General features: G+C 47.8%; 1 protein-coding gene across 6 annotated transcripts in view; it reads right to left on the bottom strand.

The window, feature by feature from the left end:
- LOC146812763 (tyrosine-protein phosphatase non-receptor type 6-like) overlaps positions 1–13,698 on the bottom strand; it is a 302,600-nt gene that overhangs the window by 227,116 nt on the left and 61,786 nt on the right. For 4 of the 6 annotated variants that reach the window (XM_085619862.1, XM_085619864.1, XM_085619861.1 and 1 more), the window contains exon 2: positions 7,742–7,819. In XM_085619862.1, the coding sequence (XP_085475988.1) occupies positions 7,742–7,776 (35 nt within the window). In that variant the 5' untranslated portion in view covers positions 7,777–7,819. Of the gene's footprint in view, positions 1–3,566; positions 3,672–7,741; positions 7,820–13,698 lie in introns of all 6 variants that reach the window. The other 2 variants (XM_085619866.1, XM_085619865.1) reach the window with 1 other exon arrangement.

Below are 13,698 nucleotides of genomic sequence, written 5' to 3'. Positions count from 1 at the left end.
TATAGGATATTTCTTAATTCAAAGCGCAGCGCCTTTGCTATTTTCCCTTCTTTTAAATAAAGTTTTCTTTTTTTTTTTAAAGTTTTTTTGAAAGTTGACAGTGGTATCCTGGAGTACTGGCTACTCCTCCTGAAACTTTTTTGGACATTCACATAGGGGAAGTGGACCAAAACAGATCCTTCCCTTTTGCCAAAAGGGCTACTATCCCAACTTGGGAGGGTCGGTAATTTTTCAATGGTTTGCGACCACTGATACATAGGACACCGATTTGCAATTTAGATATGACGCCTAAGACACGCCACTTCAAAACTGCAAATGGATCTACAGTCACAATCCCTTATAGGAGTTGGTAAAAGTTTTCTGACACAAAACATATAGATTTGTACATTAGAAAAACCTATTTGGCTCCTCTTACAAACTAACCTGGTGCTATGTCAAATACCTAAATAATCATCATTGTTTGCAGAAGCCCACATTTCTTAATGAATGGTTAGCCAAGAAATGACCAAGGAACTTAATTGACACACTGTCAAACATTGTGCAGAAGACAATCCCTTGAAAAACTGCATAACACTCGATGAAGAAGACAACTGCTGAAGTTCTCCTCTGTAGGGTGAAGGATGTCACATTGCTCAATGATCAATTTCACAAGTCTTTAACTGTACGATAGTGAGCTTGAAGTTCTATGTTGGCCGTCGCCAGACTCACTGCATCTATACAACAGCTTCCTGGAGGAAAAGAAAAAAAATACCTAGGTTCTCCGTATATATGCAAGCATGGCTGGGAGGGGATCTGTCCTGGATTCCCTATATCTATACAGTTTAATTTCTGGGAGCACCAGCCTGGATGGGACCGAATCCCCCCAAATCTGTACGGTAGGGTGTTTGAGATGGTCAGGCTTGTTGGGGCCTGCATTGCCTGTAACTATTGGGCAGCAAGTATTTTTGTATGGCAGCATGACTGGCAGGGGCACGCTTGCTGTGTCTCTGCATTCACTATATCTGTGTTGCTGTAATGTATGCTGAGAACAAGCTGGTTGGACCCTGCACATCGTGGTGCATGCTGTTTCCCGTTACTATGCCTTGGAGACATCTCACTCCTCAAATGCCATAAGAAACATAAAATTGACGACATTCAATTCTAAAATGACTCTTCGTAAAAACAACCATTTACTACAGGATCCAAGACATAAGCTTCTCTCATGAAAATAGATGAAACAAAGTTGCAATCGCTTTCTTCAACCAAAACAGCTCTATAATGAAGCCCTGAAGAAGTTATTTTGGACGAAACGCGTTGGCTACGGACGTTCTTAATTTTGATGGAAGAAGACTGAGAACATGAATAAAGAGAAGAAAAAAATCCAAATACACCTAAGGAAGAATTTGTATTATTGAAATTGTTCTTTGAACTTCATGGGTTCTGTGTAGTATGATTACAATTGAATAATACCATGGTCTTTTAAATAAGAGTGCTGAGACATATTAATAGGACCCTGCATTTGTATGTTAGCATGCCGGAGAGAGATAGGTTCCATACACCTCAGTGGCAGCGTGCCTCGGAGGCAGAAGCCGGGACTGCCTTTGAGTCCCTGCATCAGTATGGAAGTATGCCTGAAAGAGGAGGCGTCCTATGTTTCTTGATTTTTTGTATCTGTGTTACGGCATGTCAGATAGCAGCATGCAGGAACACCCTCTGATTCCATGCACCAGTGTGGCACCATGAGTGAGAAGAGGAGACTGAGACACCACCGGCTTCCATGTATCTATACAGTTCCAGTCTGGAAGGGACAACGGGGTAGGATCCTGGGGTCCCCTGTATTTTTATGAGCGTCTACTCGGGAGTGAGAGGTTGAGTAGAACCTGTGTTCCTAGTCACTACCATGCGTGGGGAAGAAAGGCTGCTTGGGCATTAGATTCCTTGTATCTACATGGGAGCATGACTGGTAGGGATACACCCTGTGAGCGCTGGTTTCCCTGCATCTGTGGAGAGGGACGGGTTGATTGTGTACCGTATTCTTTGCATTTGTACGGCAGCATGCCTTGGAAGGACAGGGTGAGAAGGCTCATTTCTGAGAGGAAAAGGCTAACTAGGCGCTAGATTCCTTGTATCTAGGTGGTAGGGTAGCTGGCAAGGCTCGGCTATGTGGGCCCTTGGGTTCCATGCATATGGAGCGGCTGAGAGGGACGGTCTGGTTGTACACTGCATTTGTTGCAGTTGTATGGCAGCATGCCTTGGAAGGGCAGGTGAGAGGGCTCTGGGCTTCTACCTTTGTTACATGTCCCAGAGGGCAAGGCTGGCTGGGCCCTGGATTCATGCACCTACAGCTTTATGCCCATACCCTACCCTGCACAAGGGCTAACTGAAAGCGGGGGCAGCATTTCATGTCTGTAAAGTCTGTGCCACCCTGCAAAGGAAACATCTTCCATATGCGAGTCATCTGTCCAGGCCTGGTTGGGTAATGTCGGAAATTTTGGGGCCTCATATCCTGAAAGTCAACATTCCGTGCTGGGGTTTTGCCTGAGAAGGGCCCTTCAGATAGAGGAAAAGAGCGGTTCTCTTCCACTAGTCCTGATTCTAACATTCATCAACAATAGGCAATCCAAAATGTTTGCTTAAAGAGGTCAGCGGGAGTTTTGAAATGTATTGCGACATGCGGCACCTGACGGCCCCTTCACAGGCAACCCAACTTGAAACGCGCCAGGGTGGCAACATTTCTGATGCTGCCCGTTGCAAAACCATTTCCTTTTGCCCGTTGACAAACCTTAGATGAAACTGCTATAATATGTTTATTGATTCTTTTTTAGCTCCTGTTCTCCAGGACCGGTTGTACTCACACTGCATGGATGCAGGAAAGACGCTTTGGGTGCTGGACTTGGTCTATCAAATGCTCACTCGCCCTAAATCAGAGCCGCCCACCTCAAGGAAGTGTGAACCTCTCCCAGCGAGAGGGACCCCCTGCAGAAGACGAGGCAACCATCCGGCGTGTAAACCTGCTGCCCACCGTGAGTTGAGACCGCGTCTCGTCCTGCTAGAGTGCCTTCCGCATAGTAAGACTGTCTACCACTGGCAGATTGGAGAGGCCCACAGTCCAGGGATGGACTACGGCCGCCATGGCCAGAACCGTCTGAGCACAGCGGAGAAGGCCTACCAGTGGGGAAGAATATTTCCAGTGTGTATGAGACTGCCTCTTCAAAGTGCTACCCAGTCAAGAACCCCATCTCGTGAATCAAGACAGTCTCACAACTGGTGCACCTGCTGTCTAGCGTCCGGTTCATCATATGAGGCCGCCACCCTGTCCGCTGGACAAACTTCTGATCAAAAAGCATTCTGGTAGGAGCGAGGCAGGCCCTAAGGGTCGATAGGCCTACAATGGAGACCAAGGCCTATCTCTGGGAGACAGCTCAACGATCGGAAACAACACTACATCAGCTCTGATGCCGCAACGCGGACAGGGTGTCCCCTGAGTCAACCAGAACCTTGTTGAAACTGCGACCTTCACATCAAGGCTGTTTCTTCTCCCACAAACACCAGCAGTGCCCCACAGCCCACGACTGCATCAGTCTTACCTCACCATCCTGCAACGAAGAGAGCTTTCCGGGGCGCCTCTGGGATGACGTAGGCGGACAACGTCGAAAAGCACCTGCCGCTGTGTTCCACTGGCGTGAAGTCACCTTTGAGACGGAAAAGGAAACACCTCTTGAGACAGTTGGCAAAAACGGTGTGTCTCTTTCTCTGGTGCCCCCTGCTATACAACGGCACACCGGCCTCTCGCGAAGTGAGCCGCGTGCGGAGCGCCGCCTGCCCTCCTCTAGCCACTACTTCTGTTTTCTAGCTCCCCTCTTCAGACGCAAGAGCCGATGCGCTCGAGGCTCACAACAAAAAAAAACACAGAAGAGAAGTAACACACGTACAAAAACACCCCGGGTGTCTGCCGACCAAAGCCACAAAAGGGGAAGTGCGGAGCCAGGCAAATGTGATTACGCTGTTGCACCCAGTGAGGAGAGACAGAGACGTCTCTATCGGAAACTGACTGCTCGGAGGGAGATCCGGGCTATTTTAACATCTTCTCTTCGAGCGCTCTTCGGCGCTGCCAGGGAGGGCGAGGCGGGCAGAGAGGCTGAGCAGAGCAGGAAGCAGAAAGAGACGTTAATGCGGGGAAGGACTTGCGCCATGTTGCCTGGCACTTCGGCCCACACTTCTGCTTCCTTGTGCCTGGAAGGCCGGACACGGCCCAGGGAGCGCCTAGATGCGAAAACAGAATGGGCTGCGGACGTTACGCCACGAGGGGTATTTGCACATAGCCCCTTTCCTCGGTGGCATGACGTAAACAACTGAAGGGACCCCCTGCAGAACGTGATGAGAAGTTCCAGAGTCTCCCAGATATTTGTTGACCTTGGGTTCAACGCCTCCCTTGAAGGGGTCTGCGTCACGCCCCTGTCTCCCTTCCCTCATGCTTTTTGAGTTGAAGTGAGCCCTTATTGTCGAGTGAATAAGCTGGTCACGGGAGCTGCTGTTGCCACGCCCTGCTACTACGAGAGCAGAGGTCAGAGGTCACCTCAACATTGTTTGTTTCCAATACAATAATTTAGAGACGTATTTGCCCTAGGGGGAGACAGATATGGATTATCCCTCTAACGTCTCATAAACGCTCTGTTGTGCTCAACATGGAGTGGCCTGTGATGATAGAATGCCTTCCGATTCAGCAAGAATTCACCTACGATGAAAAATAATTTCACCTACTCCTCAGAAATGTCCCCTAACTCATAAAATAAATCCTCAGTCCTAATTTCTTGCCTCCTTAGGGGTCACCCCTTGCCATACTTAGCACTCATGACCCGCCCTCCATCCTCTATTCATCAATTGCCTCCTCACTTGTCAGTGTTCATCAGTTATTCCCCTTTCTTTCAGCTCATGAACTGCCCCCACCTACACCAGTGAACTGCCCTCCTGGTCGCTTATACCTTCAAAGTTCGTGAATGCCCCTTTCAGTGTTTGTGAATTACCAACTCGGTGCTCGTGAGTTTACTTTTTCCAGTGCCCAGATATTTCCCCACGTAGGCCCTCATTGGCAGTGTCCCATTAACTCCATGGGGAGATACCAGGATTACAGATCCCGGGTGGCAGCTACCCGTGAGTTAACTGGGATTATGAGTTAAAGCCCCTGGAATGCGGAATAACCTGCTGGACAGAGGCATTTTAAGGCACGGGCAAAGCGGGCCCCAGCCTTTCAGGGGACCCCCTGCAGCTCTATTCTGCAGAGGCTGATGCCCTTGTAGAATTCTTAACCAGATTGTTTAAGAGACAGTTTTCCTTTCATTTATTTTTAAAGTGGGTGATGTGTGAGAGTCTATTACAGACATTTTGCAGCGAAATGTTGTGTTTATGTTTCATGCAACAAACGTTAAAAAGTTTATTTTAGGTCTAAACCTAACCTTGCATATGAGAAATGGGAGAGTGTCACAGAGATTTTTTGTGGTAATACTAGTGACCTGCTGCTGTGTTACAATATTGAAAACATAGGGCCAGATGCATCAACGATCCAGTTTACGAATTCCTAATTGCGAATTATTGCGATTCGCAATTAGAAAATCACAAAATGGAGTGCATGAAATTGTGTCTAACACTTTCTGCGATTCCTAGGGGATTGCAAATGACCTACCTCATGAATATTAATGAAGTACGTTGCAATTTGCGACCCCCTAGGAATCGCAAAAATCACAGGGATGGTGGGCTGCTGGGGTCAGCAGACCACCATGTCCGTGATTGCTTTTAAATAAAGGAAAATGGGATGCTTTACAAAAGAGAAAATGAAAACTTTTCCTTTCATTTTCTAAGAGCAGGGAGTGGTCCGTGGGATGCATTTACAGATATTCACAAAGGGTAAAGGGTCCCTTGGGGACCCCTTCCCATTTGCGAATTGGTAACCACCTACTTGAAGTAGGTGGTAAAATGCGAATGTTTTGCGACCGCATTTCGGTTGCAAAACATTCATGCATATTAATGCGATTCGGTATTAGGAAGGGAAGTCCTAAACATGCTCCTTCCTAGTAGCAAACCCATTTTGCGATTCGGTAACAGGTTACCGAATCGCAAAATAGGGTTTGCTGCATCAGAAAATTATTTTTTTACGTTCGCAAACAGCCGATTCTGCAAATAGGCCATTTGCGAAGGCAAAAAATGCTTGATGCATCTAGCCCATAGTCACTACCCCTGAATATTAGATGTAAAAACATTTAGAATTTAGACGAGTGTGCCTGTGAACTGCCTGTGAACTGTCAGTGACCTGGCCATACAGGGGATGAAAGAGCTGAAATTGGCTCATACATGCAGAACTGTTCCAAACAGGGGCCCCCAAAATACGTTTGGCCCAGGACCCCCAAAATCCTTAAGATGTCCCTTCTGCTGGAACCTGATTCACTGATCCCAAGGCCAGTGCGAGTCCAGGAATGATGGGCGCCTTTATGGCTAGGGAGACTTAGAAATCTTTGGGTGGGGAGCACTGTCTGTACCCTCTATGTTGATGGGGCGGCCAGGCAGGGGCCAAGCTGTCCATCCCCTTACAGCCCCCAGCCCCCTATACCTGTGGTTTTACCAGGTGCACAGCCGCACCCGGTAAACTGATGCTTCCAGACTCAATAAATTTGAGTCCGGAAATAAAATAAAATGGAAAAATACTTATAGAGCACACTTATTACCCAGCGGAGTCTTGGCGCTACATAAAAGACAACTTATAAGGGAAATCGCTACTCAAACCAAACAAGGACGTCTCTAAAGAGAAGAGCCAGGCCTTGATATATTTTCTAAACAAGATGTGCCTATCTACTGTTTTGATCTACACTGGCAAAGAGTTCCATACATTTGTAGTGCATAAGGAGAAAGCTCTCTCACCCCATCTACTACTTTTGATTCTGGGAACCACAACATTTCCCCCCATTGGAAGATCCCAGCTGTCGCGTGGGAACAAACCAAGTAAACTTCGCAGCAGTGAAACCCGGTCCCGTCTTGTGGATTACTCTGAGGCTCATGGGTTGGCTCCCAACACGCCAGAATGTCCCATGTGTGTTAAAGAACTGCCCCAGCAGATCCCATGAATTCCCCCCTCAGCAATCATGAATTGCCCTCCTCTCCACATACTGCCCTAGAATGCCTCCTCAACTCTCATGAAGTGCCCCAGGTCTGTACATTGTATACATCCGGAGCAGCGTGTCCGATACTTTAGCAGCTGTGGAATTGGGGGTCACTGAGGTCCCCATGCGGCAGGTGCCTGGGTTTATGGCTGACTGCAGTTGAAAAGTACAAAGTGATGGACGGATGGGGTACATGTGGCCCTAACTGTCAGATTCACAACCTTGGAACTGGGGACCCTGGTTCAAGTCCTGGCCTTGGCTCTACATTCTTTGGGTCTAAGCAAATCACCTAATCTCCCCACGCATAAGAAGACATGTACAATGTAATCTGGTGTTTACATAAAGCACTCTAATGTCTTTGGGTGTTCCCATTATAGAAAAACTGCAACAACAAAAAACAACCAAAGGATGGGTGAACTTCTAAATCACACCTGAGAACAGAATTTTAAGAACTAACAAGAAAAGGTTAGGATTAGAAGGGCAGATCAACAACCTAGGCGGGGCAGTTTTACTACCTTTGAATCACAGTGGTTCTCCTTGGCACCCCGCCCCTCACTGCAGCAACACACAAACAAGAAGGAACAATAAGATGTTGGTTTGTAAGACATTCTCACCTGCTTAGTAACATGTAGTTCAATGTGGAAGGCATCACTGCCTCATCCAGAGAGAGGTAGAATGGAGACGAGTAATATCTAAGGGAAACAAAAGAACAAATATAAAGTAAATGAACCATACCAAAACAACATGAATGAAATGACCTGTCCTCAAAACCAAGTGGATAAAAGGAGAATACAGACTCCAGCATGTGCACAAGCAAAAGTGATGTACCATTTTCTATTTTCACTATATTATGTCTATTCTGACTTTTGACGGCTGTAACAACACAGTCACACAATGTACCTCTGCCTAGCACTAGTTCAACAAAATGTGTTGTTGTTTTTCCAGATACTACAAAAGTCACCAGGACAAGAGTCAGCTGTGCCTGGTCAAAACCCCGTCAATCTGTAAATGCACTCCCTCATCTTGTGGCCATAAATCTGACAAGAACACAGAGTGACTGAAACTAATAATCCTTGTAACCAGCAACATCTCTGGGACAAGAAAAGAGCATAAAAAGAACAGATTCTGAGAATAAACTTCTCCAACTTATGCCAGTTTGTTGGATTTCCTAACAAGGACTACAGTGTAACTTAAGAGTAGAGGCAGACTAACCAGGAGGCTGAGGAGGGCTCAGAAGTTCTTCTGGACATGCATATGAACCTCTTATTTTGTGCACAGAGAGTGAGCTTTGGCGGGGTCCATTTATAGCCGTGCCGCTCCCGTTAAACCTGATCTGGATACTTTGAGCCTCTGAGAGTGTTAGTCTTCATTCGGGAAGCAGTCTCTACTGTGCGTCACGTTATCGCAAGGCGCAGACTTAACGGTACAGTGAGACCTTTAGGTGACAATTGAACTCACTTCCTCAATCAACCTGCTGGATACAGATCTTGAACTGTCCCTGTAGGAGGCTGGCACTGTATATACTATACCAAAGTGAGGTATAGTGTACACAGAGTCCAGTGGAACCCTAAAGGTAGGCAGAGGTAAAAGTAGAGAGCACCTTACTCTCTATTTGCGGTAGTGTGGCGAGCAGTAAGGCTTTATCAGAGGCATTTGTTGTACACACTCAGGCAGCAAATTATGTCACACACTCAACGACTGAACTCAGACCTATTTCTTTGTATCAAAAATATTATTTCTTATGCAGTGTTTTATAGTTGAAGGCAGGTTCAAATGCAGTTGGTTGAAATACAGGTAAGTCAACAGTTCAGAATTACTTTTTAGTTACTTTGAAGATTCCCATGTACGTTACCTTTCAGATTACTTTTGCTAATTAGTTTGATATGCCTAGATATCACACTGAGACATCCCCTAGACAAAAGGTAAGTAACTGAATTTTAGTACAGACAGTTTTTCAATGTTCTATACACACCAACTGCACACTTTGAACAATTTTCAAGGAAAAACAGTCAATGTTTTCCTATGGAGAAAAATAAAGTTAACGGTTTGCAGGTAAGTACTTGTTTGTGGGAGGTGGTTTTCGGGAATTAGAACCAAGGTTCCCCCAGGTTCGAACACCCTCAGCGGCACTAGGGCGGCCGGGTGCAGAGTGCTGAGACCCAATGTTATCCAATGGGCGATAGGGGGCCTCTGGTTGGTGGCTGCTCACGAGCCGGCCACAAGGTTGTGGGAGCAAAGCTCCTGGTGTTCGGCTCAGGGAAAAGGGGGATCCGAGTTAGCACCCAAAGTACACCCACAGCGGTGGCTGGGTGCAGGGTGCTGTTTTGGTGTTGGGTGACCTGTTGTTTTCAATGGGGATTCTCCGCTTGCCACAAAGACTGCAGGCTCGGAACGAAGATGTTCTGGAGGTAACCACCGGTTGGAGAGGTAAGTTGGGATGCCTGGGGATGCTTGCACGTCAAGTGCAGGGTCGTCTTTAGGCGTCGGGTTTCTTACCAGCTCCGATTGCGGTTGAAGGGGTCCTTCAGAAAGAGACTGAAGGCATTGTTTGGAGTGTCGAGGCAGGTTAGAGATCACCAGATCTTAAGCCAGGATCGCCGGGGAGATCTCCTCGTGGTGTTGGGCCTCTCGAACTCGGGTTTTAGGCATCGGGTGCGGAGTGGTGCAGACTCAAGGTTTTGGCTGGGGCCATTGTCTGTTGGTGAGCAAATCCGGTGCTCACGGGTGTGAGAAGTTGGCCTGGCATATGCTGGTCACTAGTTATAGTGGCCACCTTGCACCAGTCCAATCCGACTCTTATGGTAGAGAGGTTTAAGACAACCTTTTAAAGAAAGCTATCCTAGTGGTAGCTGTGGAGAGCAGCCTTCAGGCTAAGTCTCAGAGGAATGTAAAGCAGCTTGTTTTACCTTATAATCTCCTAAATTACCAAACGAAAGGACACCACACAGGTATATATATAAAATATATATGTATTTATTTCTAGACACACTCTACCAATCTATTTATGAGATTAGAAGTCAGGAACATATGCACAAATCAATGTTTCACAACAAATTAAGCACTTATATGGCTGGGGCCCTAGGGGCGTACCAGACCATATACTAAAAAAGAGGTATAAGAAGAACGACTTGGGAAAGGAGAATGCCTAAGGTCTTCAGAAGCGCTGGGGCCTCACTAATCCACCCAAGGCAGGTAAGTAAAGGACCCACAGGAGACGCATGCACTGTGAGAAAGCAGCCGCGGATCCCAATAGACTTCAATGGAGCAAGTCGCGGTTTGAATTTTAAAGTTTTAGGGTACTTCGGGAGAGTCTACAAGCAAGTCACTTACAGGGTAAGTAGTTCGAGAGCCAACACACACAGGAGCACCAGAGTGCACGAGTTACCTCACCCAGGGAAGCCGGGTGCATAGGTGTCTTTTGGTGTTGGGTCGCGTCGTTTTCAATGGGAGCCAAAGAAGATTTGCTGCTTGCGAAGACAGGAGAAGTGTCCAGTGGAATCCAAGGCTGGATTCTGAAGAAAGAAGACCTGAAAGCAGTGGAGACAGTGTTCAAAGTCACTTGCCAGTGAGCCGGGGCCAGGAAGATGGATGCCCACAGTCGTTGGGTGATTTCAGGTGATCACGGGTGTCTTGACTCTTCAGCCACGAGGTCCAGGAGGTGTCGACGACAACCAGGAGCTGGATTCGGAGTGTCCCACGAAGTCTGCAGCTTACTGAGGTGTCGGCAACCTGATTGGAGCCAACAAGCCTTGGCAACAGCAAGTCTTGTGAAATGTAAAGAAAGTCAGCGGTGCAGACCAGCAAGGTCTGAGGGACTCACCCAGCAAGCGTAAGTCAGGGCAGGCCTGGAGCAACCAGGGTAGCCCTTTGGTTTGATGAGAAAGTCTTCAGGGGACCCACAAAGCAACCGGCAAGGGATAGCGAAGACGCCTCGGGAGGATTCACTTCACAGGAGCCCACGGTCACTCCGGACAAGGTAGGCCACTGATTCTCGGTGGAAATCCTGCTGGAGGCTTGGACCACACATGGTCCAATGCACAAGTTCGTAGAACGTTGTGAAGGGGTTTCAGTCGACAATAGTGCACGGTACCCGGGTATTGCTGTTCCTCGTCACTCGTGAGGTCCACTCGCCTCAGGTTTGCTGGGGACTCACAATGGCCGTCGATAAGTCAGGAAATCCACTTCCGAGGCTGCAGGGACTTCGGACTCCGCCGGGAGCGGGAAAGTTTGCGACCGGTGATTCAAAGTTTTGGTGCCTGCCAAGCAGGGGAGTCACTCCTTGACTCCAAGGGAGATTCTTCAGTCTTCCAAATGAAGTGGAACGTCGAAGGTCCAGGATTCTTCTTGTAGAGCGTTGTCCAGGGATATCTAGTTTGCAATGGCAAGGGTTCCCTATCTTATACTAAAGGAAAGGGAGGGACTAGCTCTATGACCACTCCTCTGGGAGGGTCAGGGGACTGGGTGGTTACACTCACTTTCCTTTGTCCAGTTTCGCACCAGAGCAGGGGCTGGTAGACCCTGAACCGGTTTGAGCTGGCATATGCACAGAGGAGCCTACTGCTCCCCCAGTGCAGGACTTCAAAGCACTCTAGGAGTGCACCCACCCAGCCCCAATACACTAAATCCTGTCTGGAAGGTGGTGACACCTCCCTGTGACAGGATGCCTATTGTTGGGCCTCCTCCACTGCAAGTTTCGGTCAGCAGCAGGAGGGCAGCTCAGTGTCTGTGCTGGTGGCATCCATTTTGTGATGCCAGGGCTCTTCAGGATTCTACCATGTTTCCACAGTAGGTACATGTCTATCCCTCTAGAAGGGTGAGATCATACTCCCACACCAGTTGCTGGTGTGGGGGTATGATTCCAAGGCGTTTGACACCAAACACGACATGTTTTGATGCAGCCATCCCAAAGTCTGCATTTACCGCTAGGTTATAATGCAATTAGGAGTATATGTTTTAACCGCATCCACAAACAGCTACAGAGAATAGACTCTGAGGGCTGCAGAGGGGCCCTGCTCAGGCAGAGGCACCCCTCACATGTAAACCAAGCACCCTGCCCTCAGGATTGATAGGACCTGCCTTAGGGGTGACTGATAGGCTTATATGTGTGTGTAAAGTGAGATATAGGGAACCTATATCTCAGTGAGGAGTACTAACACTACCTCTCCCAGGCTGCAGTAGGAGGCCTGTGGTGTCAGATTTAGTCTGCTTCCCAGGGGTGGCATAATACATGCTTCAGCCCCTGGTAGGCCTGTGAAGTACCTATGCCCTTGGTGCCTAAGGTACCATATACTAGGGGCTCATAAGGTACCACAGTATCCAATCACAAGTGCATCTAATATGCACTCCAAGTTGTTTATAGAGAACAGAGAGTCTGGGGCCCTGATTAGCAGGGTGCCAGCCAGACTATAGCCAGAAACCAGTGTATACATCAGAAAAAAAGTGGGGGCAACATAAGTGCAGATCCTACTCTCCTACACAACCCCCACAAACGCAGGGACACTAAACTAACCTTGACCAGTTGAGTCTTTGTGTTCTAAGTGGAAATACCTTGAGAGTCCATCTGCATTGGCATGTTGGGTCCCAGGTCTATGTTCCACTGTATAGTCCATCCCCTGTAGGGAAATGTACCACCTTAAAAGTTTTGGGTTTTCACCTTTCATCTGTTTGAGCCATAGGAGGGGCTTGTGGTCAGTCTGAACTATGAAGTGAGTGCCAAACAAGTATGGCCTCAGCTTCTTCAGGGCCCACACCACAGCAAAGGCCTCCCTCTCTATAGCTGACCAACGTTTCTCTCTAGGGGTCAGCCTTCTGCTAATAAAAGTTACTGGCTGGTCTTGACCTTCATCATTCAGTTGAGACAGTACAACTCCCACACCCAGCTCAGAAGCATCTGTTTGGTGTAGTCTGGACTCTGTAAGATGGGGGCAGTGCACATGGCCTGCTTTAGGTCTTCAAATGCCTTTTGACAGCTAGCTGTCCACTGAACCTTTTTTGGCATTTTCTTTGAGGTAAGATCATTTAAGGGGGTCACTATAGATCCATATCCCTTAACAAACCTCCTATAGTACCCAGTCAGGCCCAAAAAGGCTCTCACCTGTGTCTGGGTGGTTGGAGCAACCCATTCCATGATGGTTTGGATTTTGCTCTGTAAAGGTTGAACCTGGCCTCCACCTACAAGGTGGCCCAGGTACACAACCTGACTCTTGCTCTATCTGGCACTTAGTGGCCTTGATAGTGAGGCCTGCTTTTTGCAGGGCCTCCAAAACATTTCTGAGGTGGAGCAGGTGATCCTGCCAGGTGGAACTAAGGACAGCAATATCATCTAGATAAGCTGAGCAATAAGTTTCCATACCTGTCAGAACTTTGTTCACCAGCCTCTGAAAAGTGGCAGGTGCATTTTTCAAACCAAAGGTCATCACCACAACGTGGTACTGCCCACCAGGGGTTGAGAATGCAGTTTTGGCCTTGGCATCCTCAGCTAACCTGATCTGCCAGTATCCAGCTGTTATGTCAAATCTACTCAGATATTTGGCTGAGGCCAAAGTATCAATCAGTTCATATGCCCTGGGAA

This window comes from Triturus cristatus, chromosome 7 (genome assembly GCF_964204655.1).
Source record: "Triturus cristatus chromosome 7, aTriCri1.1, whole genome shotgun sequence".
NCBI lineage: Eukaryota > Metazoa > Chordata > Amphibia > Caudata > Salamandridae > Triturus > Triturus cristatus.
This window is presented reverse-complemented; position numbering and strand designations above follow the sequence as displayed.